Here is a 24297-nt window from a genome sequence, read left to right as displayed (position 1 = left end):
TTTAAATTCTCCCGTGTGTTTTAATGAATCTACGTATACAACATTTCCTTTATTTTCTTACTTTTACAAAATTGAAAATATATACTCTTCTGCAATATTTTAGTTGACAATATTGTTTACCTCTTTTTATGCTGACCCAATCTATCATAATCATTTTTAATTACTGGACAATATCCCATTCTAGGAATATGCCATAATTTAACAGATTTCCATTAAGGAACATTTACATTTTTATCTGTTTTTCAAGTTATACATGGGCCATTCTTATACATGAGTTCTTTTATTTCTGAAAAGTGAAACTGCTTTATCTCCGTAAGTGAAACTGCTGGATCATAAAATACATACATTCTTAAGGCTTTGATGTATTTCACCGGATTGTCCTCCAAAAGGAGCTTTCATTGCCATCAGCATGGGGACGCTTGACAGATAGGAGATGACTGAAGATAAAATGCCTGATAAAAAATATTTACTGAGTGTCTCTTACACGTGCCACGCTGGGACAGGTGCTGGGGATATACTGGTGACCAGCCTTCTAGACTTGTCTCTGTATTCGTCCTCCACGTATGGCAGCTTTGGAAGAAGATCTAGCTTTGTGGATGAATTAGCTGACAGCACACACATCATGATGTGAGATAAGAGACATCAGAGAAAACACTCAGGAGACGGTGGAATTCCGTCTTGGCACAGATGGTGACATGGCTGCATGGGACGGTGCTCACCCACACCTTCCATGTTCAGGGGTGGCCAGAAGCCTGGAAAGCTCATTCCCCTCGCCAGCAGGGCTCTGCTGAGGGGCGGCCCAAGGGAGGCACTCGGGAGAGGTTGAAAGGCAGGAGGGAGGCAGCAGTGGGGGGGTGGGGGCACGTCAGCATGAGCCACAGGGCGCTGCAAGCCCCTCCCCTCTGTGACCCAGGGCTCGGGAAGTCAGCCTTCCCATGTGCGCCCTCAACCCTGTTTAACAATTTTGTAACCCAAATCCCTACATTAAATCCTTCCGTTTGAAACACCTAGAGTGGTTTTGCTTTCCTGACTTGACAGAATAGCCCGACATGTAAGTTATCCTTGAAATTCCGTGAGGTGTGAGCTGTGCCTCAGACCCACACGGCATCTTTCCACGAAGCTAACGGAGCCAGATTTTCTGGAAGCGCTGGAAGAGACTGCTGGGTGTTCTGTTTTGGATTTTTTTTTTCCAGTTGGAACACCACATGAATTCAGTGACTGGCTCTGAGAACGCATCCTGTATGCAAAATACATACGAACACCTGACTCCCTCAGGAAGATGAGAGCCGCACCCTGAGGCAGGTGTGTGCAAATGGAAGCCCGTGTGCAAGACCAGCAGACCCACACCCCCCTTGCTGATGCTGACCTAGAACTCACATACACCGGGAACACAGAATCACAACGGAAAACAAAGCAAACCACAGGCATGTCTTACGAAAACTGTCAGCGTTCCCGTTTTAGGGGAGTGTGCGCGGTGAAATCCACACAGTGAAATGTTCAGGGACGTGACTCCACCCTCTGCCGCGACGAGATGGACTTGGGATACTGTTGTCCTATAAAACCCGCTAGTTGTGCTTATTTTCAGTGGTCCAGTGGTAGCAAATCGACTCTGACGCGCTCTTTCTTTGCGCGCAGACACACTGGCGTCTGAACGTGGCACTCACTCTGGGAGGGTCCACGGTGCGAAGAATCGCAGTCGCCCCCTTCCCGTGGCCATGGCCCCTTCTCCACTACACATCAGGACTGAAAGCAGCTTCCCTGCCCCAGGCACAGGAATACGACCAAACCGGGAGAGGCGGGCAAGCCACAGCGCCATCCCCTAACTCTTCTCCTCCCCGTCTTCTCCCTCACTGTCGTCGTCACGATAAAAGATGTCTCTGAACAGGAAGACCTGCCTGGGTGCGGCGGGACTCTGGATTTCGGTCCCCGTTTTCTCCATCTTCTTCTCTAACTTTTCCTTAAGCAGAGGCAGGGTGGTCTCGTAAAGGTAGTCTATAATCTCTAAAGAAAAGAAACGAGATTTTGACATTATTTGTCCAAGCCTCCTTCGCAAGGTCAAAGGGTAGAGGGCACGGATGCGGGTGGCCCGCTGCTGGTGCCGTTACTGTGTGTGTGGTCCTGTTCTAACTGGTTTTCTTACAGTCACTCTGCCAGTCCCCTCAAAATCCTAGGAGGCACGCACTACTGTCAGCCCATTCTTCAAACGAGGAAACCGAGGCAGGGAGACGTTACGAATCACGGCCAAGGTCACGGAATTTGTAGGGACAAAAGCAGCCAGGATTCAAAGCCAGGTAGTGCCACCTGCTGAGTGAGTGCCCAAAGTAGTCCTCACACACCCCAGGGCAGAGCCGCCACCCGAACCCGTGTTCCTGAACGCCGCTGCTGGGCAGGCCGCTTGAGGCTCTCCCGTAAGCCTGTTAGAGAAAATCTAGCCTTCGGACGCAGCCTGAAGGTTAGGATTCGGTAAGTATGGGACGAGGCCCCGTATGTATGTGTTTGACAAGTTCCCCAGAGGACTCTGACGATCTAAGTTTGGGGACACCGAAACCACCCACAGAAGGCTGTAGAGAAGCAACCGGGCATCTCAGGTTTATTCTGGAACCGTGTGCGTGCATGCGTGTGGCGTGGTGTGTGCATGTCAGCACGTGTGCACACGACGGCGATCCAGGAGCACTCAGTTATTTCCCGAGCACTGGCCACGCACCGAACACCCTGCTGACCACGACTCATCTATTATCTCGTTGAGAGCTTCGGCAAGTCCTGTCAGGTGGGGACGAGCATGGACACTTTCTCCCTTTTACCACCGAAGCAGCCGAGACTCCCAGAAGTTGAGTCACGTGCCCAGGGTCCTACTCCCAGCATGTGGCATCACCTGCTGTGTTCTTAACTATCTAAACATTAGAAATACTGACCTGGGAAAGTCTTCTTCTGCCAAAAGGGAACACAGGTAGCTTTCAGCTTATAAAATTTAGTTTGAACGTAAGACGGAGGAACATCACTTTAGAAAGGAAAAGATAAAAAAAAGTTACATTCCGTTTAAAAACCGGTCACGTCACTATTGTGTACGAAGTACGCGGATTCAGGGGACTCTACAGACTTCAGTGACTTCCTTAATTCTGAACAGGAAACCATCACGTCCACAAACGTGTGACAAAAATAAGACACATACGAAAAAGGTGTTGTTCATTTGGGTAAAAAGAACACACACAAAAGAAAGCAAGCGAAAACAAGACAGGTCCTGCCTAAATTATGAAACTGACATAGGCTGACGCTCACCTTGCACTTGGCCCCACCCAAGAGCTTCCCGTCCAGCCACAGACAAGCCACACAGCTGCTCTACGAAGAACGACTACTCGCGTCTCGTTCTGGAGACGGGGAAACTGAGGCGCAGAGAAGCAGCCCAAGAGCTTATGGCTCACAAGGGGTAGCGCTCAGACTTCAACCGGGTGGTCCAACCCCAAATCCTACACTCTTCACCACTACACTTGGAATAAACGCGTATTTGTCACAATCCAAAGGCAGACGGCCTCTGATTTTTTATTTTGCAAAGCTGAAAAAAGTAGATGCTTACGATGTTTTCGTGATTTTCAAATCACCAAACATACTTTCAAATACATTTTCAATTCACAGTAAGCAGGACAGAAACAACCAAATCTTATTGTTTTTTTTTAAAGTGAAATTCACTTCCTGGCTACTTTTTCTTAGACTATAAAATCATGACTTCTTTGCTTCAATAGTTAACCTAGTAGTTAAAACAGTCAGTGTGACTACGTTTACTCTTACTGAGTTCTTCCTCACGGCAACCACTAGCTGGGCACGCGCTGTGTCCCCGCACTAGGCTACGTGTCCTCCACGCGCCATCTCCTTGGTCCTCGTTACGGTCCTATTAAACCATTTTGTAGATGAAGGAACCGAGGCTCAGACACAAGTTCGGAACAACTTGCCCAAGGATGGCTAAATAATGAGTACCAGGAGTCCACGCCAGGTCGGGCCGACCGCCAAGGCCAAGTTCTAAGGCCCCCACACCTTCTCTCTCCCCGCAGCGCCGTGCGCCCCATGGGGCACGCCGCAGACCCAAGCTTGGAGAAGTCACAATAATGGATCTGGACATTTTCAAACCAAGTAGGCATTACAACTCATTAGGCGGACACACTTTCTTTACATCCTGCCTAAATAATTCACAAGGGAGGCTTTAAGACTCCGAAGAGACTGAACTTTAAAATTTATCATTTTTCACTGTTTTAATTATTAAAACTTGACCACGTATTATTTCAAACAGTATCTGACTAGATGCCATCATCTCTGTTTTATGAGATTTATTAATCTTAAGTGAAACAGCCTCTTCTTAAATATATAATTTTACTTAAAGCCATTAAAAGCCCATTTTAATTTAAGAACCTGTGATCTGAAGCAACATCACAAAATACACAAAAACTTATTGGAAGAATCCAATTTTTCAAAAAGTGGTATGCTGTTACAAAGGGAGGGCTTCGTAGCCATGGCTGCCTCTCGAGAAGGGAGTTAGTGGGTCCAGAGCAAGATCCCCTCTTTCAAAGCGCCTGCCATCCTCACCTCGCAGGGACCCACGATTCTGAGCAGTGGGTGCCCCACCTCTCACTCAGGTCAACTGGAAAAGGGAAGGGTCTGGAACCATGAGCATGTCTGGGTCAGGACAAACTTCCCATTCTCCAAGTTACAAAAACCAAACTGATTGCTCTTTGTTCTTCGTCCATGATCCCGAGGTGCAAGTAACCACCAGAACTAGTTTAAACCCTTCCTCATGCATCAAGGACAGCGTCACACTTCTGAAAGTCAGCCAGGCCGCAGCTGCCCTGCCCCACTGTCCACCCTTCCAAAACTAAAGGCCAAACAACCCGTAACACCCCTGCTTCTGACAGCCCCCCAATCCCCGCACCCCACAGCCCTCAGTGATCTGCTCTGCTTACAGGGACTGTGCTTTGCGAGCAATAAATTCACCTACCGAGAGCCGTGGCCTCGGCCTTCGGTGGCAGGGAGGGATCCAGAATGTAAGGACGCTGTACAACAAAGGCTCTCGGCAAAGGCAGAAGGAGGGAGGCAAGTTCAGCCTCACCCCGCAGATGAGAGATGCAAATGACCCCGCAGTGAAAGTACCGAGGGAAGCTTGAAGAGGAACAGGATCTTTACGTGCTCTCCAAATATCTCCCACGGCCCCTTCCTAAGCCCAAGAGAACGACTGGTACTTCCCGCAGCGGGGAACGCGACACATGCCACCAAAGGATCAAAATCAGAATCAAGGGCCTCACGATGCAGCGTCACCCACGTCACATCCCTGCCTAAAGTACAAGACCCGAACGCGGGGAGGCACCAGGCAAATCCCGACAGAGGCCCGTTCTCCAAACAACCGGCCTGGGCCTGCCCACGTTTTCAACGGCATCAGAGACAAAGGCAGAAGAGCTTTACTGACAATGTCACTGAGGAGACAGTTCAGTGTGCGGAGCTGGACTGGATGGTAAATCGGGGGGAAATGCTATCAAGGATGAGACGCCGGGGCGGCTCAGTCGGGGAAGCGTCTGCCTTCGGCTCAGGTCAGGATCCCGGGGTCCTGGGACCGAGTTCCGCATCAGGCTCCCTGCTCAGTGGGGAGCCTGCTTCTCCCTCTCCCTCTGCCCCACCTGTGCTCTCTCTCTCTCTCTCTCTCTGACAAATATATAAATACAATCATTTAAAAAAAAGTGCACATTCCTGGGACATGATGAGCGGGGAAATCCGAACACGAGCTGTGTTCGAGAGCAGAGTGCCGTACCGGCGTCTGACGTCTGGATCTGGTCACGTACTGTGACTCTGCAGGATGCCGTTCTTGTTTACGGCACGCTGCCCACCACTGCCCCTCAGGTGGCTAAGGGAGACCACTTTACTCCCTTGGAAACGGGAGCGGGAGAGGGAGGGTGGATGGTGAGCAAACGGGGCAAACTGGAGAATATATGATTTGGGGAAAGAAGTATCTGGGGTCTCTACTGGTCGTTCAACTTGTTAGCTCCGGGAGCTCTCAGGAGACTGCACGCACTTCGCTCACCCTTCCTACGTGTCTTCGGTGAGGGTGGGGTGGACAGAGGCTCCGACGGGCCCACAGCACCCGGCGCGGACGCTGCAAATACACACACGCACAAGACAGTCTACACTCGAACCCGTCGCATCTCAGTCACTCGTGAGGCCACATCTTCCCTTTTAATCCGCCTCACGCTGAATTCACAGCCTTACCCTATGGCGCTAGCAAGGTCTTCCCAGTCTATCTCGTTGGTGTCCTCCACGTTGACCTCGTACAATCTACGAGAAAAAATAAACACGAAGTTTTCAAGCACGATCAGCACGACGGACGCCTGCTCGCCCTCAGACACGTGAAAAGCTCGGGGCACCAGCATGTTCAGCCCCGTCCCAGCTCCCTCAGGCCCAGCGGGGTTGGCATGCCAGCCCCGGGTCAGCCCAAGGTCATTCAGTGAGCTGAGTGAGGCCTGACAAGAAAAGCCATCCCTCCTCCTTCTGGGCCCTTTGCACCTCCCACCAAACCGTGGTGCTTTCCCACAGTCAACAGCGACGCAGACACACAGTAACGGTGCGTGAGCTCAGCAGCACTCGGTACGTGGGACAGAGCTGTGTTTAGACCCTCACGCCTACTGAGGTCGGGGGCGTACCTCCGGTCTACAGAAGAGGAAACGGTGCTGAGGGCCCGAGTCACCGGCTCGAGCTTTCATGACTAACGGGGGCTGCCAACACCGAGCCCAGGCCTGCTGGACAAGACGGCCGCCCCCGTCTGCTAGTGTGTGTTGTGCGTCTGGGGGAAGACAGCTGGAGGCACCACGAGCCAGGCCCAGCGTGCGGAACTTCAAGCAGGGCTCAGGACAGCGAGCGGGAAGACGAAGCCGACAGGGTGGCCAGAATCCCAGGTTTCCTCTGCTTTTTGCTGTGACTCATTCGACACGAGCCCAGCCCGCAAGCCTCGCAGGCTTTGTCAAACAGGCCCGCGCCCCCCTGCCCTCAGCCGGGGGAGGACTCTCCGTGGACCAGGAACCAAAGACAACACCAAAGAGCAGGCAACAGCGACGCCAAAGAAGGCGTGCTGGAGAGCGGCAGGGCTCAGCCTGAACTATTTTCCTCCACTTCCCGTGGACAGAAATCACTTCTACCCACGCACAAACTTTCAAAGACGAAAATCACTCCGTTATTTCATTTCTCCTCCCAGTAACACCAAGTGGCGGGTACTATTATGAAGGTCCTCATTTGAGAGCACACACCAAGGCCTACAGAGGTAGGAAACGCCCCCGGGCCATACGGCTAGGGAGCGCTGAAAGACGGATCCCAGCCTTAGCAACGCCACCACAGATTCCGATGCTGCGTGGCTACTCTTGGGCCGGAGAGAGACAGAATTCCAACAGCATCGCTATTTCTCTACCTTTCGATGAGGTTGATTTTGGCCTGCAGAGCATTAACTCCGCGGTACACATCCCGACCATTCGTCATCCTCTTGGTTAGGATTTCCGTCCTGTGTTAAAAGAAACAAACAAATAACGTACTTTAAGACTTTCAGGGGTACAGTGTGCACTGCGATTTCCTGCACTTTTCTCACCTACGTCACTCCTACTGAGAACTAGTTTCTAACTTGTGTGATTCATCTCTGCTGACATTAACCAGCACGGAGAGTGTGCTGATTTTTTTTTTTTAAGTGGGAAATGATACATAAAGCGATAGAAAGTTGATGGCTATTAAAATTGGATGAGGGATACAAGGAGTTCTAAATTTGTGTGTGCTATGAAATTTCCATAACATGAAGTTACAAAAAGGAGAAGAGAATGAGCCCTTTAGCGGGTGCTAAACAAAACTGTAAACTCTATTCCTGATTGTTTAGAAAAGAGGGACACTGCTGTTGTGACTGTCCCCAGCTGTCAGAACACCAAGGGAGACTTGCTATGATTCCTCTGAGGCCCACAGCTGATGGCTGAAGGGAAGGGTGACCGGAGCTCCTAGTGAGAGCAGCACCCCAGCTAAAAATATTTTTTAGCTACTCATCTCAAATAGCAGTTTGTCACGATCTGATGGACAGATCGCTCGCTGTTACATTCTGGGTGAGGGGGACCCACGACACACAGCTGAGGCTGCCGCTGGTCGTACCAGCAGCCGACTGTGTTCGTTCCAGACGCAGCCTCTGGGGCGCCCGTGGGGTGCGGTCGGGTGGGGCAAGCATCCGACTCCTGGTTTCGGCTCAAGTCGTGATCTCAGGGTCGTGAGACCAAGCTCAGGAAGGAGTCTGCTTTGGACTCTCTCCCACTCTCCCTCTGCCCCCGCCCCCCCACACTCTCGCTCGCATGCTCTAGCTCTAATAAATCAATCTCTCTAAAAAAACAAGGTGTATCACCTGCGGTCATTTCAATTGAAGGAAATCTACGTTCAGGTTTTAAGTTTCTTGCTTTTCTCTTCAAGTTAAAAAGCAGCCTCTCTTACACGTTATCCTAATTCTACTGGTCCGGAAGCATGGCCGCCCTGCAGCGTCTCCCTTTTTACACACTGATCTATCATCCTCCAACTGATGCTTGAAACACACCCCTTCGTTTAGTCTAAACTGCAGAGCTAGAAAGGACTCCGGGTCCTCCATCCCCCAGAACACGATCTGTTCCGTGGAGTGTGTGTCCCTGCGCGTCGTCTTCTACGAAAATAAACCGGTAATTCTACAGCAGAATTCTACGGCAACAATAAATGGTGCAATTCAGGCGTCTGCTTTCAATACCAAATATACCCACCCTAGAGCTCACTCTTACTTGACACTGACCATGACCGCACTCCCTTTGCGCACGAGGTGTGGGTCATGCGCTGCAGGACCACGGCTCCAAGGGGTCCTGCAGCAGCTAGCACCCAGCGCAGAGACCCTCCAGGGCTTGGAAAAGCCACATCAGGCAAGATCAGGCCTGAAAATGCTGCTGTGTGACTAGCGTGTCTCAAGTTCTATGGTGAGCACGGCCTCCTCACGTTAGGGGGGACAGAGGGGCCCTCGGACAAGCCGGGCTCGTGGCAAGCTCGTGCACGTCACTGTGCTTGTCATCTCTCTCCCCGACGGGAGTTCTGTGTGGGTGTGTTTTATGCTGCAAAGAGAGAACTGTCTTGTTTTACCAAAGACTTAGCAAGGGACAGAGGGAAGAAACCAAAAGTCAGTGGAAAAACCAAATCAATACTTGGTATTAAAGAGGTTCAAGTTCCTTTGGAGGAAACCACAGGATGAATCAGGGTCACTTAGGTGCTACCTGCGATCGGATGTCGATACTGAAGTGGTTGGAACGTCTGGCCAGAGATGATCACTCTTGACACGGAAGGCTGTGCACACGGTGCTTACACAGGTCCCCTTACTGACCCCACTCACCTACCCACTCCGGCCGTGTGCGTGGTGCGGGGAGGGGGAGGGAAGTATCTTGTTGAAGTGTGTAGAAGAAACCTTAAAACTTACCACTTACTTTTACACTGCATCCAATTTCTGGTTTCTACTTTGGCTTCGACTTCTACCCAAGATATGCCCTTGTAGAGTTTTTCCCTAACAATAGACAGGCAGCCTTCAGGGTTTTCTTGGAGTTTAGAATCCACCTCTTTTAACTCGTGGGGAGACATTTTCTTTAGAATCACTTCTTCGACGGCCTTGATAAGTTTCTGGGTTTCCGTCTTACTCCAAGCACCATGATTTCTTGCTATAGACACAAAAGGAATGATCTCAGAGTTGCTTACCTGTTTGTTTTCAAGGACAATATTAAAAACAAAACGACAATGATGGATACACGTCACTACACACTTGTCCAGACCCACAGCACATATACCACCGAGGGTGAGCCCTAACTTCACTGAACTATGGACCCCAGAAGATGACGATGTGCCAGTGTAGGGCCACGGACTGTAACAAAGGCCCCACTCTGCGGCGAGGCGGGGCGGGGGGGGGGGGAGATGTTGATAATGGCAGAGACCGTGAGCGTGTGGGGGCAGGGTGCCTATGGGAAATCTCTGTACCTCCCTTTCAATTTTATTGTGAACCCAAATCCGCTCTAAAAAATAAAGTCTTAAGGGGCGCCTGGGTGGCTCAGTTGGTTAAGCGTCTGACTCATGATTTTGGCTCAGGTCATGATCTCAGGATCAAGAAATCCAGTCCTACGTCGGACTCTGCGCTGAGCGTGGCATCTGCCTGAGATTCTCTCTCTCCCTCTCCCTCTGCTCCTCCCCCTACATTTGTCCATGCACTCTCTCTCTTTCTCTCTAAAAAAATAAACCCTTAAAAGAGAAAAAGAAAAAATAAACCAGAAGACAGAGGGCAACACCTTGATTACGCAGACATACAACCATCAAACACAGCTACATGCAAATTAAAACGGAACCACTTCTTCGTAAGAACCAATGCCAGGGGCCCCTGGGTGGCTCAGGTGGTTAAGAATCCACTCTTGGATTTGGCTCAGGTCCTGATCTCATGGCTCTCGAGATCGAGCCCTACATCAGGCTCCACAGTCAGCGGTAGTTTGCTTGGATAGTCTCTCCCCCTGTCCGCCACCCCCCCGCCCCGGCTCGTGCTTGCACATCCACTCTCTCTCAAATAAAGAAATCTTAAAAAAAAAAAAAAAGAAGAACCAACGCCAGACAAGTCCCTTCTTAAAGCAATGTTATGTTTTGTAACTTCAAAATGTTGTTGTTCTTGCTTCTGAGAGTAATGTCTCCTGTGTGAAACTGGAGTTCTCAAACATTTAATGGGGACAAAATAACTGAACGACTTCACGTTGCGGCCGTAACTCTCCCCAGGAACTCCCACTGTGGCACTGAGCTGCAATGGGACCTCTGGCCATGATGACAAAGGCACCTGAACCTCAAGCTGGCCTCCGAAGAGGGCATCAAACCATCTGGGGGTCACTGTCCTCGTCTAGAGGGTCACGGTCAGGCTAAGGAAGAGGCCTCAAACCGGGAACCTACAAATATCTTTGGTTTGGCCCATAGAGTGGTGTCGTTACTTTTTCTCAACAATTTAGATGAATATTTAAAACTCAGAGAGTTCCAGAGGAACAAAAAATATCTAGATTACACACACACACACACCCCCCCCCCCAAATGTAGACTTTTGCTTTACTTGTTGGAAACTGGAAGAACTGGCCACACTGAGTCCTTGCAAGGCGCCAGTGGCTGGATGTGGGAGCACAAAAGGCTTGGCTCCCAGTCACGCCAGGGCCACGGACGCCTGCTGCTCTGCCCCACGTGCTGCTCTGTCACGTGACCTAGCACATCGCCTCTGTGCTGACAGTAACATTGCCTGCGAGCTGTCTTCTTGAAGCAACTGGGGATTCTATAATGCAAAGAATATACCCAAGAAAATCTTCCTTCTTAGGAAAAAGGAGAAAAAGACACAGGAGGTTTTAGAAAAGTTCCCGCCTAACGGGCTGATTGAACTGCACCCCGGCTCTCCGCAGCCTCTGCTGCCCTCTGGTGGGGGGGAACCTCCTCCACCCAGGCTCTGCTCCCCACCTGCTTTCTAGGGTATGGGTCAGGCTGGTTGAGAGCTGCGCTGAAAGCGAAAGACCTCAGATGTGGCCGAAATTGGTCTTGTGAATGAAGGCCATGTGGTTTCAGAAACACGCAGGAGGAAATGCAATGAATCAGTACAGAGAATGGCTTAAAATGTGACAGCTCTCTCGGAAGACGGGTTGGCAAGGAGGCCTGCAGCGGGGGGCAGGGGGCTCATCCGCTCACCCAGGGGGCACCAGAGACCACCACTTACGACTGCTGATCTGGGAGAACTTCAGGGCAACGGAAAGGCTGCTTCGAGCCACCATCTCGCCGATCTTTTTCCAGTCGTTTCCATGCAGGGAATGGTATATCTTTAACTTCTCTGTGTCTCCTTTGCTATACCTGAAAGGGAAAACGTGTTACAATTCTCAATTAAACACAAGATTAAAAACTGTACTTTCATTGCAGTTCACCGTGGTCCTGGGAAAAGCTGCCGGGCAGGGTGCTCCCATCACTTCCTGTCCTGGCGTCTAAGCTGTGGTCATCTTATGAATCAGTCACTGCAGTCCCAGGCCAAGGGCCAGAGCAAATCACGTTATTCCCCATCCAAACCCCAAAAGGCTTTGTGCTGCAAGCACAAAACACCCAACTCCTCCACGTGCCTACAGAGCCCGGTGCTCCCTACAGCTCAGCCCCACTGGCCTTCTTCTAGGCCTCTTTCCCCTCAGAGCCTCCGTGCTGGGGTGGAAATGACCTTCTTCCACCCGCCTGGACGGCTCCTGGAAACCCTGCTGGTGGCCCATCGTCAGCGAGGCTCCTCCGATACCCGAGCGTCCTGTCCCCTGCTGCTCTCCCCCAGAGAAAGCTCTGCCCCTTTCACTGCACCCCCGCCCCCAGACGGGCAGTTGGGACACCGAGGGGTCCCCTCATTAACCCATCTCTGCCTCTAGACCAGCACCGTCCAACAGTGTAATATGAGCCATACATGTCATCTAAACCTTGTAGTGGTCACGTGAAAATGAATTTTATTTCCTTTGAATGAACTTAATAAAATATTTGACTTAACCCACTATATTAAAAATACAACCATCTCAACAGGCAATCAGGATCTGAAAGTATTAATATTTTACATTCTTCCCTTCTAACTCCTGCCTGTTCGTCACTATTACGGTGCCTCTCAGCTTGGACTAAGTGTATTTCAAGGGCTCCCCGGCCCCGTGAAGCTGGTGGCCACCGTGATGGACAGCCCGGCTCTGGAGGGGACATCCTACAAAGGCTGGGGCCCTGTTGGTTTCCTACACCATGGTATCCGCAGTGCTTGACAGACGACATTGAAGAAATACGTGACAAATGACTTCACACAAATGTGCAATTATTCAAGGAATGTACGGTGCGTTCACCCCACATAAAAACAAATATACTAAAGAAAAGGACCAAAAAAACCACTATAAGTGGATTTGGAGATTAAACACAAGTGTTCGGGGCACCTGGGTGGCTCAGTCATTAGGCGTCTGCCTTTGGCTCAGGGCGTGATCCCGGAGCCCTGGGATCGAGCCCCATATCAGGCTCCTCCACTGGGAGCCTGCTTCTTCCTCTCCCACTCCCCCTGCTTGTGTTCCCTCTCTCGCTGGCTGTCTCCTCTCTCTCTGTCAAATAAATAAATAAAATCTTTAAATAAATAAATAAATAAATAAATAAACAAACAAACACAAGTATTCAAGTGAAGGGAAAGCAATCCTAAGGGCATCCTAGAATTCCTTAATACGGGGTAGGGGTATGGTGGTTTCTGTTACCACTAACTCAACACAAGAGAAGCCCCAGTAACGTGGTAACCGTTGCTGATGACCGTGATCCAGAATCACTTCCAACAGTAAGAGCCGAGCGTGCTCAGAAAGTCGTCTACGAATGCAGAGAGTGGTAAGTAGAGGCCTGCAATCCTTCACTGCTAAGAATCCTGCTTTCTAGCGGTTTCCTTCTCAAGGCGATCAGGGTCTTTCTGAGATTATGTATTTATCTATAATATTTTATTTATTTGTCAGAGAAAGCGAGTGCACACATGAACAGGGAAAGCAGCAGGCAGAGGGAGAAGCAGGCTCTCCGCCGAGCAAGGAGTCTGACGCGGGACTCGATCCCAGGACCCCGGGATCATGACCTGAGCTGAAGGCAGAAGCTTAACTGACTGAGCCACCAGGCGCCCCACTTTCTGAGATTTAAAACAACTTAGAGGTACCCTGGAAGCTACACAAAGGAGGACATCAGCGAGAAAGTGAGCGCATAAAAACGAGGAAACAGGTGTGCTGAACTCTGAAGTCCCCCAGAGCCTCAAAATTCTTTTGATTTTTGGCTTTCTGTGGTTTTTTTCAGTTAAGAACCCCTTAAGTTAGAAAAAATATCCCAAGGGCAAATGGTTACCACATACAAATCACGTGGTGCAGAAGAATGCAGGAACTTCCTCATTGGAACGACAAACTTGTCTTATTCTCAATCTTTCATTCCCACGCTTCTGGGAGAAAAATGTCATCTCAGCCGCCACCATTCATTTGCCAAAAGCATTCTTTCCAGTCCCCCCTTAATGAGTCATCTTTAGTGAATTTCCTTCGAGTCTGCCCAGATGCCCAACCCCGGGCTTGGGACAAAGGGGAGGGTGCGTATCAGTCTGCGGGCAACCTTTTCCTCTGCGGAGGGTTTATTTCTTTTGGTCAAAAGTTAAGAAAGCAAGGTCCTATCAGTGCTTGGAGGTCAGAGAACACATAGGTGTTGGTTTACGATCACGCAGCTAACCGGAAGGCACCTGGCCCTGTCAGATTTACTCAATCTGCCTCCCAGGGTGAGTCGAGTAGCTGAGCTGCTGGTTGGTCTGGAGCAGAGGGCTCACCCACAGCCGACACCCCATCAACACTGGTTTTAATCTGGAATGTTGGGGACAGAATATAATTGGGTATCGTGCTTGGGGGAAAAGGGACAATGACCATCACCACAGGACACTCCGCATTGTCACTACTGACCCGCTCCTGTGTGACCTCCTGTTAGTGCTTTCCCCACCTTCAAATAGTCACTGGAAACCCAAAGAATTGGGCTGAGCGCTGAAGGGAACATCGCATTGAAAAGGAACGTCTGACAGGCGCCCAGGTGGCTCAGCTGGTGAAGCGTCTGCCTTCGGCTCGGGACATGATCTCAGTCAGGGTCCTAGGATCGAGCCCCATGGCAGGCTCCCTGTTCAGCTGGGAGTCTGCTTCTCCCTCTCCTCCCCACTTGTGCTCTCTCGCTATCTCTGTCACTACCTGTGTGTCTCTTTCTCAAATAAATAAAAACTTAAAAAAAGAAAAACAAAAGAAAAGGAACGTTTGGGTACATACGGAGCTCACAAATCAGCACAGAGCGAAGAAAACTTCATGAGTAACGTAAGAGACGCAAAGCACGCTGAGGGCTAAGGAAAGTATAAAGAAAAGCCAAGGATTCAGAAAGGGGAAGATCACAAACGTTCACCCAAGAGGCAGAAACCGAAATGGGCTTTGAAGACGTACGGCTGACAACAGAGACAGTCTACTTTCCCACACAAAACATCTTCTCGGTGTTTTACGTCTCACCTGTCATGGACGCTCTGTTTTATACTATCAGCAAAGACCAGAGACACTTCTGTCTCAAGCTGCTAAGACTTTTTCTTACCTGCCTTTGTAATTGTTGACATCAAACATCTTCTTTGCTCGATAGTAAACGAGTTTCCAGGGCCGGGCGATGCCCTTTCCTAAAGTCAGAAAAAAGGCAGTCAGAGGGGCCCACAGGGCATGGCCTGAAAGGGAGTCACAACTGCAAAGGGAACCCAGCCTGGCTCCTGTGAACACCACCGCCCTGGACCCTGTGTCAAGGCTGGGATTTCATACATCCCGCACAAGATCCCCAGTTTCCCTGGAGAGCTCTGAAAACGATGCACTTCATACGTCAAGGCTCCAGCTTCCGGTCTACTAAATTCAAGGGAAAGGCCCTTATAAAGCAAAGTAATGTTAACAAAATTTGAATCGAGAGGAAAGGATGCTGTGGTGGGGGACACACGCAAACAGTTCTCTGTCAGATTACCGGAAGAGCTTTCTAAATGAGCAAGCTGGGTGTGCTTCCTCACTCTAAGGATGAAAGAGCCCTTCGACAGGGGCCCCCTAGCCTGTTTCCCCTTGTGCACGCCAGAGAATACCTAAGGAACCATCCTCTTTAAATTCACGGAATTTTTTCAGTCCGATCCCGTGTTGCTTCATGACATGCTCACTTTCCGAGTACGGCTGCAGGAGGAGGGTTCCGGTGACAAAGCTCAGATAAGGCTGTATTTGGACAACTTAGAAGACCCTGGTGCACGTAAGAATGTGTTTTGGGTGGTGCAGTCGGTCGAATGTCCGACTCTTGATTTCAGCTCATGTCATGATCTCAGGGTCGTGAGATCGAGCCCGGCTTTGGGCTCTGTGCTCAGCACAGAGTCTGTTTGAGATTCTCTCTTCCTCTGGCCCTCCCCCTGTGCTCCCTCTCTAATAAACAAACAAACAAACACATAAAATCTTAAAAAAAAACCAAAAACAACGTGCTTTGTGCAGCATACGCAGAACAACATGATGAAGAATAAATAAACAGAAACCAAAACGATACTTATTACCAAGTAGGAAGGCTAGAAGCCGATCACGGCACTTCTTATAAAATCTGTACACGCACTACACATGGAAGACAAGAACGCATCCCAAAGCCCCGAAAGTACAGGCTGGCAGTAGGAATCCCAGCAGCCGCAGGGCGCGCATCCACCGCGTGCGCTGAACGGGGCCAGCGCTGTCTGAATGCTTACCGTGGCTTCTCCGTCTAGGGTTGGAAGGCTGTGGATGGTAAAAGAGTAAACAGCTTTGAACTTACCAATGTGCAATCGAAATGCATATTTTCTTTTTAAGTCGGTGATGGTGGATTTCTCCTCTGGGTATCTGTCCGTGTACAGCAGTTTGTCTGCGTTCTCGATTCCTGTCAGGGACAGAAATTCTTGCACGTTTTTCTCTAACTGCTTGTTCTCCTTTACAGAAAACTTGCCAAATCTAATAGCGACACCTAGGATTTGGGTGGGGAGAAAAAGTACGCATTGTCAACAAGGAAGAAAAGCAAACCTGCCACCTGGTCTTCAACAGTGACAAGACAGTGGCCCGCCAGCTCTCCCCTGCTGGGACCAGCCCCAGCCGTGCCCCTGACCTTAGCTCCCCTGCTGTGCACCCCCCACCCCCGCTGTGGACCTCACTTCCTCCCAATGTCTTCCCTGGTCACCCCCCTCCAAAGTGACCTTCCCCATTTATCAATCAACTTTTGAAAGTAGTTTTTTATACTAAGAAGGAATATATGTTCATTAAAAATTCAAGCAGTATGGAAATAAACATTTAAAAGAAACCTCCCCTTTAATCTCTTCTGCCTTGCTCCTCCCCCCAAGGCAGGGGTGTGAATTGGCAAGAACTCGAATATTCACATATATTCTCTACGCATACATATGGGGGGTGGGGGTAGCAGGGGCGGCTGCTTTACATTCTAGTTCGCCTTGTAACTCAGAGCAACCGAGTTTTATTATGTACTGAGGATCTTACATACTATGTTTTTCTATTCTCAGACTTACTTAAAGAATATCTTTTATAAAATATATACGCATAAACACTTCTACGGAAAATACACGGGGACCATTCTAGAGATACTGCTCTATAAATTATATTTTTCTTCCTTAATTTGGCTATTTTTTAAAACTAATCTCTTCGCCATGCTTCACTCCCTAAGGCTCCCCCATTTGACTTTTTGCAGGGACCAGAGGTACTGGGCAGCACACAGCCCCTCGGTAAATATCGCTCTTCTGTAGCCACAGCCTTAAATGTGTAGTTTACTTTTCAATTACATAAGCTTTCTGGGAGGTTCTTATAACATAGGGAAATCAAGAAGGAGACCATGCTGGGTCTCGGGTGAAACCATGGCTACTACAACCGGCTCAGCCTCCACTTAATACCTCGGGGGAAAGAAGCTTCGGCTCATCAAGTTGACAATACCGACTGTTTTCATTTCCCTTTATTTCTGCATCCTCCCCAAGGGCTCGGCCACTTAGCCTCCCTCTCCTCCTTTCCTTCCATGCCTCCCCTACCAGAAGCTAGGCGGAGAAGAGCAAAACCAGGGCCCTACATTTTGCTAATTTTATGGCTCAGACACCAATTCTGGAAGGAGGAGAAGCTGGAAGCGCCTACGGGATGACGCTTCCTGTGAATCTAGAAATCTGCAGCGTTCACGGAACTAAGGTAGCGGCTCGTGAGGGAGACGGGAAAGTTCGATAAATACTGAAGTGCCCCCAGCTCACCCTGCGCTTTGAATTCCTTAAAGCGCCCCAAGTCGTCCCGGTACATCCGCTTGATTGTGGTGGCGGCCCTTTCCCTGATGTCCGGGATGAACTCTTGGAGCTGCCTCACAGCCGAGTCCAAATCCACATCCGAGTCACCCGAATCTCTGGAGTCTTCCGATAAATATTTTGTCTCAGGATCTCTGGCCAATTCCAAATGGCTTTCCTCTTCATTTGTAGGTTCGAACCTGCGGGGGAAATTGGGTTGACTCACGTTAACCAAAGCCTCGGTGGCTTTCCCATTCTTTTCTTAAAACGATCCTCACTTGGACGAGGGCCGGTGTTCATCCAGGAGGGACGCTGGGGCTGATTCGGTCTGTGAAGAGCGCGTGGCCTCCCTGAGGTAACCTAACATAGGCGTACGTGCAGACACAGTCTACAAGGGACTTGGGCGGCCGGCAGCCCGATTTCCAGCACGTGTTACTTCTTGTGTCACTACTTCTCAACTTGGCTGGTTTTAGATACTGACTTCCTATGAGCTAAGCCCTCTTCCAACCCACACCCCACCCCGGGATTTCAATTTTGTGACAGCGGCCACCAATTAAATCACCATTCAGGGTCCACGCTGCACGTGACAATAGCCACATTTTCCCTTTGCTTAATCTTCTATGCATCTGTCATTAATTCATCCCTAAACTCTCCACCAGACGTCCGAATCCCCCAACTGTGGTCAATCCTACCAGCTAACCACTCAGGCAGGAAATCAGAAAAAAAAAAAATTGTATTTGTCTGAGCAAAGGGTCAGCTGCTTTCACAGGGCCCACAGCCCAGTACACGTTCAAAACCACAGCCCTCAATATGCCTGCCTCACAGCAGCATTACCCCTGATGAGACCAGGTGAGTGGGCCCCTCTTATCGATACCCCCTGAAGTGGCATCCTCTCCCAAAGAACTTCTTGGTGAAACTATTTCAGGCCAGGACAACCTAACATATGTAAAAAAAAAAAAAAAAAAAAAAAAGCAAGCCATTGAGTAAAAATGGGGAGAAAACTCTGTCCCAAGTCCTAGGAACTGAGATAAAATGGTTTTAAAAACTGCTATATTAAGAAAAAAAAAAGAATGCTGTGTTTATTTTATCAGACAGTTGACTTCCACAATAATTATATAAATAACGACGTCTAAATTTTTTTTTATTAGGGAGAACCCGAATTCACGGTTTTTCCTGTTCTGTAGAAATTCTAAGTTATGTAATCCTTTCTTCTAGGTATATGCATATAGACGAAGAAAGATAATTTGGGGGTCTTAAAATGCCCTTTTAAACTTATTCATAGAATCTCAGGGCTGGAATAGTTCTTAGTAAAAATCTGATCTAACTGCCTTACTTAATACATGAAGAAAGGAAGCTTCCTGCCAAGTTACTCGGTCACATGTATGCATGGTTCTGTACATCTGACAGTCCTTCTGATTTCTGACACGCTACCCGTGTGCTGGATTAAGAGGCCACAGGCAGAATTCACGCGGAAGACATACACACAGACACGGCACTGCCACGTTACCTCTGCACCTCTTCCAAACAGGCCTGCGTTTTCCCCTCCTGCGGCCGGGGTTTCGCACTTTCTTCAATCAGGGCACCACTACCTTCCAGTGAATCAGACTGGGTGTCCTCAAAGCTCGCAGCGGGCACAGAAAAGTCACCCTCAGGCCCTACGGGACTTTCAACAGAAGACCTTCGCTTTCTTTTCTTTGACTTCTTCTTCACCCGGCCGGCTTCCCTACTGCCTTCTGCGGTCCCGACCTCGCCGACCCCTTGCCGTCCTTCAGAGTATGCGTTCTCGAGACTCTCAGGCCCCGGCAATGCCTCAAGTTCCTGGTCATGTGCAATTTTCCTCTTTTTTTTCTTAGACTTTTTTTTATCGGCCGATACTGGTTGCTGTGTGATTCCGTCTCCGGGGCCCAGAGAAAGCTGGGTTTTCTGCTCCTGTGCTTCCGACTCGGGCAGGGCGAGGCTTGCACGCGGGCTCTCTTGCTCGGTGCCCCAGGAGCCCACGCTCCTCCGATGTTTTCTACTCTTCCTCTCCCTGCCTTTATGACGCAGCTCTCCCGACTCGTGTTTATGTGACTTAGGAACTGAATGTGGTTCGTCTGCTTCAGGCTCTTTTGTTGGCGTCTGTTCCTGGCTCACATCAACATACACGACATCGACATTCCTCCTAAAATTCTTCGGTTTGTTCTCGATATTTTCTTTATCCACCAGGACATACACCACACCTGTTTCCTCATCCACCCCCGAAGCCCTGTGTCTTTTCTTTTTATTCTTTTTGGGGACAGAAGTGGCCTTTTCCGTCTCATCACACACTTCTGACTTTTTCAAAGGGGGAGGAAGAAGACGCTGGCAATCCTTTCTTTTTTTCTTACTCTTGGTTACGTGAGACTGCTCGCTGGCCGGGGGGGGGTCTCTGACACTTTCGTGGAGGTGCCTTAGTTGTCCTTCCTTATATACTGAGTACTTTTTCTTTTTCTTGTCAAAAACTGGCGTGTGAATTTCCAGGCTGCTCGATTCTCCTTCCATTCTGTTCCTGTGGGGAAACTTGACAACAACGGTTTATTTTGGCAAGGCATTTTAAACATCAACCTCAGGAGAAAAAAAAAAAAAAAAATCACAGAAAAATGAGATTGGGTGACAAATGACAAGGCTGGAGTCATGGTTATAAATTTAGTGTTTCTAAACGCACAGGAGGCTCACTGTAATTTGCTGTCTGGTCCCGCCGCCTTTAAGGTACGGTAAAAAAGTTAATGGAGAACAGTGCCCAGCACGATCAGGGCCTTGTCCCCCTCCAGGCTCGTCTTGTACCTCTCCTGTCCACCTCTGTGCTCTAGCCACACAATGCCTTTTTCTGGGTTCCTCAAACATGACACAATCCTTTCCTTGGCTCAAGGTCTTACAGCATACAATTCCCTCTTTCTAGAAATTTCTGCTGCCTTTCCACCCTCTCTCCCTCCTGCCTCCTTTCATCCTTCAGAGCTTGGCTTGAGTATCATTTCTTTAGGAAAGCTTTCCCGAACTAAAGTGATACATTATGATACAATGCATATTAAGTTTAAAACACACAATTTTATGTATCTTTTCTGAATAGACAGTCATAAAATTATAGGCATGGGGATTGTAATTAGCAAATGCAGGGATCAGGGATAAGTATAGAGCCAGTTTCTCTTCTGTACATCTTTTATTTCTTTTATTAATTGGGGTAACGAGTACAGGGGTGTTTGTTATATTTTTATTTACACTTATCTGAATGCTTGAAATAGTTCACTTAAAAAGCAAGAGGAAGAAAAAGGGTACAGATTGCTTTCATCTGTTTAAAAACAAGAGACTGGAGGATATAAATGTATAAGTATTTACAAAGGAGGAGAAAGAGGAGAAAGAGAAAGCATTCCTTGGCCCCTTGGGCTCGGTGCGTTCCAAGATGATATACTTTCATAGCAAACTGTACTTCCCCTTTGTAGCACTGAGCCCAAATTGTACTTTAAAAAATGAACAATTATTTAACTAGCCATTTAATGTCCGTCGCCTCTGCTAAGAAGGTAAACTCCAAGAAAGAAGGCAGTTTGTCAGTCTTGTTGCCCTGTGTGCTTCCACCTCAAGAATCCTTACGTTCTGGAATTCCATCAGAGATGTTTCCACGCATCTTTGAGTGACAGGGAGAAAGGCCTCAACAAAAGCTCTACGTGCCTCCACTGAAGGGGAGATCCTGGGGCTGGGGATCTGGCTTGTGGGCATAAATCCACGTGTTCTTTCATACTCTTCCCTCCAGCCACACAATTCTCAAATCTTCTTCACCACCCACGAGAAGTTAGGGACCCTCCCCCTCCCCCTTATCTTCAGCTTCTCCCTTCTGCAGCAACTCTCCAACAATCTTTAGCCTCTCCTAACTTAAAAAAAAAAAAACAAAACAAAAACAAAAAACAAAGATGCAACCATCCTCTCACCCTGAAGTCCCCTCTAGCTATTCTCCTTCCTCCCCTGCAAAACACAAATTCTTTTTTTTTTTTTAAAAGATTTAATTTATTTATTCTACAGAGATAGAGACAGCCAGCGAGAGAGGGAACACAAGCAGGGGGAGTGGGAGAGGAAGAAGCAGGTTCATAGTGGAGGAGCCTGATGTGGGGCTCGATCCCATAATGCAGGGGTCACACCCTGAGCCGAAGGCAGATGCTTAACCGCTGTGCCACCCAGGTGCCCCCCCTTTTTTCTTTTTTTAAAGATTTTGTTTATTTATTCGACAGAGATAGAGACAGCCAGCGAGAGAGGGAACACAAGCAGGTGCAAAGCACAAATTCTTAAGACAGAATGTGCTCTCTCCAATTCCTCACCTTCTACCCACTTCTGAACCCACTACTTTGTAGCTTCCACCCCCCCCTACTCTGCTGAGACTGCTCCAGGAAGAGTGTCTACGACCTCCAAGCCACTAAATTCAAGCATCACTTTGCTGGCCCATCTTTCAGGACTTCTTAATAACAATGAAGAAAGCAAATAATTTCTTTAAATATTCTTTTTCCTTCCTGTCTCCACCCTCCTTCTCTTTCTTTCAATACCTTTTAAGCTTCTCCCTCTGGTCTCTGGAACTCAGCACAACCTTTTAAATATATAGTTGCTGGGGCGCCTGGGTGGCATAGCGGTTAAGCGTCTGCCTTCGGCTCAGGGCGTGATCCCGGCGTTCTGGGATCGAGCCCCACATCAGGCTCCTCCGCTATGAGCCTGCTTCTTACTCTCCCACTGCCCCTGCTTGTGTTCCCTCTCTCGCTGGCTGTCTCTATCTCTGTTGAATAAATAAATAAATCTTAAAAAAAAAATAAATATATAGTTGCTCCCCACCAAAACTTTTTTTCCTTTAAGACTTATTTATTTAGTTTTAGAGACAGAGAGAGCGAGCATGAGTGGGAGGGGCAGAGGGAGAGAGAATCTCAAGCAGACTCCGTGCTGAACACCGAGCCCAACCCGTGGCTCGATTTCAGGATCCTGAGATCACGACCTGAGCTGAAACCAAGAGTCTGAGGCTAAACTGACTGAGCCACCCAGGCACCCTGCCCCATCAAGACTTTTTTATGGTTTCTTTGTCATTCTTAAGATCAAATCCCGAATCCTTACAGACCTACCATGCCCTTCATGATCTAGTCCGGTCCATGCCTACCTCTCCACTTAACATTTCTCTCTGGGTTTCAGACACTCTGTGTTCAGTTCCTAGAACACACACGTTCTTTTTCATTCTCAAGGACTTTTTCAGAAGCAACTTGTTCTGCTGGTGATGCTCCTTCCTGCGAGTTACCTTTCTCCGCGTTAACTGGTCTAAGTCCGAAAGTCACTTCCTCAAGAAGGCCTCTCTCTAAAAGCCTGCCTGGGTCCCGGCTCCCGGGACGCAGTTGCTCTCTGGCACTCCGCGCCGCTGGGACACGATCGGCCTCCCAAGGGCTGGCATCTTGTCCGTCTGACTCCCAAAGGCTCCCGCGTGCTCGACACATCCGGGCACAAACACCTGTGCCCACCGACTGGGAACACGCCACTTCCCGCCCGGCCGGGATGTGGCCAAGCCTGGTCCCGGGCCTCTCGCCGCTTGTGGGGTGCGGCAGACACCCTGCTCTGCGGCGGGCGCTCCGGGGCCGAGAAAGACCGCACCGGCCGGTGCCCGACTCTCGATCCTCTCCTGACCAAGACCCAAGCTCGGCTCCCGTGGGCCGGCCGCGGCGCCACCTCCGCCCAGGAGACCTCGGCCAAAGGCGGCCTCTGCGAGGCGAAAACACCACCACCCACCGCTGGACTCCACACGCGTATCAAAAAACCCCAACAACCGAAAAGCCGAAAAGCGCTTTCAACCTACCGCCCAAAGGGCCGCCACCTTTTTTCCAATCCGGAAATGCCGCCGTGGTGGAAACGGAAGTAGCCGTGCGTCGCTTCCGGCTCCGCCTCGGCGTCACGCTGCCATGGCAACACGCCCGCCGCCGCGACTTGACGCAGGCGTAGTAGCCCTTGGGTTTCGTTCCGGGGTCGTCTGGGAGGGGAGTGAGGGTGGGGTAGACAGTGATCCCAAAACTGAGAGAGGGGACAGAAGTCCCCGCCTGGCCTCCTAGCTCGCGCGTGCGCTCCATTTAGTCACGTTTTTGCGGAGCTCTGTTCTAGTCCGGGAGTGAACCAGGCGGTGAGGTCCATGACCTGAGGGCGACATAACACATCAACCAAGATCATGTCAGGTGATCCTGCTAGGAGAAGGAAAAAGAAAAACGGACTGTGCCGGAGAGTGACGGCGGACAGCGAGGGCCACTGTAGATGGAAGGGCAGGCTCTTCGAGGAGTAACATTTGAGCCGAGTTGTAACCGGAGACGGCGAGCAGAAATCTAGATGGAAGATCGTTCAGGCTGGAAGCAAGGGTCAAGGCCCTGCACTTGGTCGCTGCAGGAACTGGAAGCCGGCCAGGGCCGCCGGAGCGGAGTGAATGC

General features: G+C 49.5%; 1 protein-coding gene across 2 annotated transcripts; it reads right to left on the bottom strand.

Annotated features, from left to right (window-relative positions):
• TTF1 (transcription termination factor 1) lies at positions 1–23741 on the bottom strand. 2 transcript variants are annotated; one of them, XM_045771079.2, is made up of 11 exons: positions 23682–23741; positions 19365–20395; positions 17831–18057; positions 16375–16560; positions 15157–15235; positions 11762–11892; positions 9470–9704; positions 7430–7519; positions 6241–6306; positions 2913–2998; positions 1–2001 (listed from the first exon to the last, which is right to left on the bottom strand). In XM_045771079.2, the coding sequence occupies exons 2-11, from the start codon at positions 20375–20377 to the stop codon at positions 1820–1822; spliced, it is 2295 nt and encodes a 764-aa protein (XP_045627035.2). In that variant the 5' UTR covers positions 20378–20395; positions 23682–23741; the 3' UTR covers positions 1–1819. The 2 variants fall into 2 exon arrangements, 1 of the variants encoding a protein (XP_045627035.2); XR_006775133.2 differs by lacking the exons at positions 1–2001; positions 2913–2998 and having other exon boundaries at positions 9477–9704.
• Positions 23742–24297: the final 556 nt, after the last annotated feature.

This window comes from Ursus americanus, chromosome 18 (genome assembly GCF_024610735.1).
Source record: "Ursus americanus isolate L20-20 chromosome 18, mUrsAme1.1.p, whole genome shotgun sequence".
NCBI classification, from domain to species: Eukaryota; Metazoa; Chordata; class Mammalia; order Carnivora; family Ursidae; genus Ursus; species Ursus americanus.
Note: the sequence above shows the minus strand (reverse complement) of the source record. Positions and strands in the feature narration are given on the sequence as shown.

Bases quoted from the DNA above. Each gene is read 5' to 3' on its own strand.
- TTF1 (XM_045771079.2), bottom strand. From the start codon at position 20,377: ATGGAAGGAGAATCGAGCAGCCTGGAAATTCACACGCCAGTTTTTGAC. The intron at 16,561-17,830 runs GTGAGCTGGGGG...CCCAAATCCTAG, and splicing joins TAAGGAATTCAAAGCGCAGG to GTGTCGCTATTAGATTTGGC. The intron at 9,705-11,761 runs GTAAGTGGTGGT...TTGTGTCTATAG, and splicing joins GTTCTCCCAGATCAGCAGTC to CAAGAAATCATGGTGCTTGG.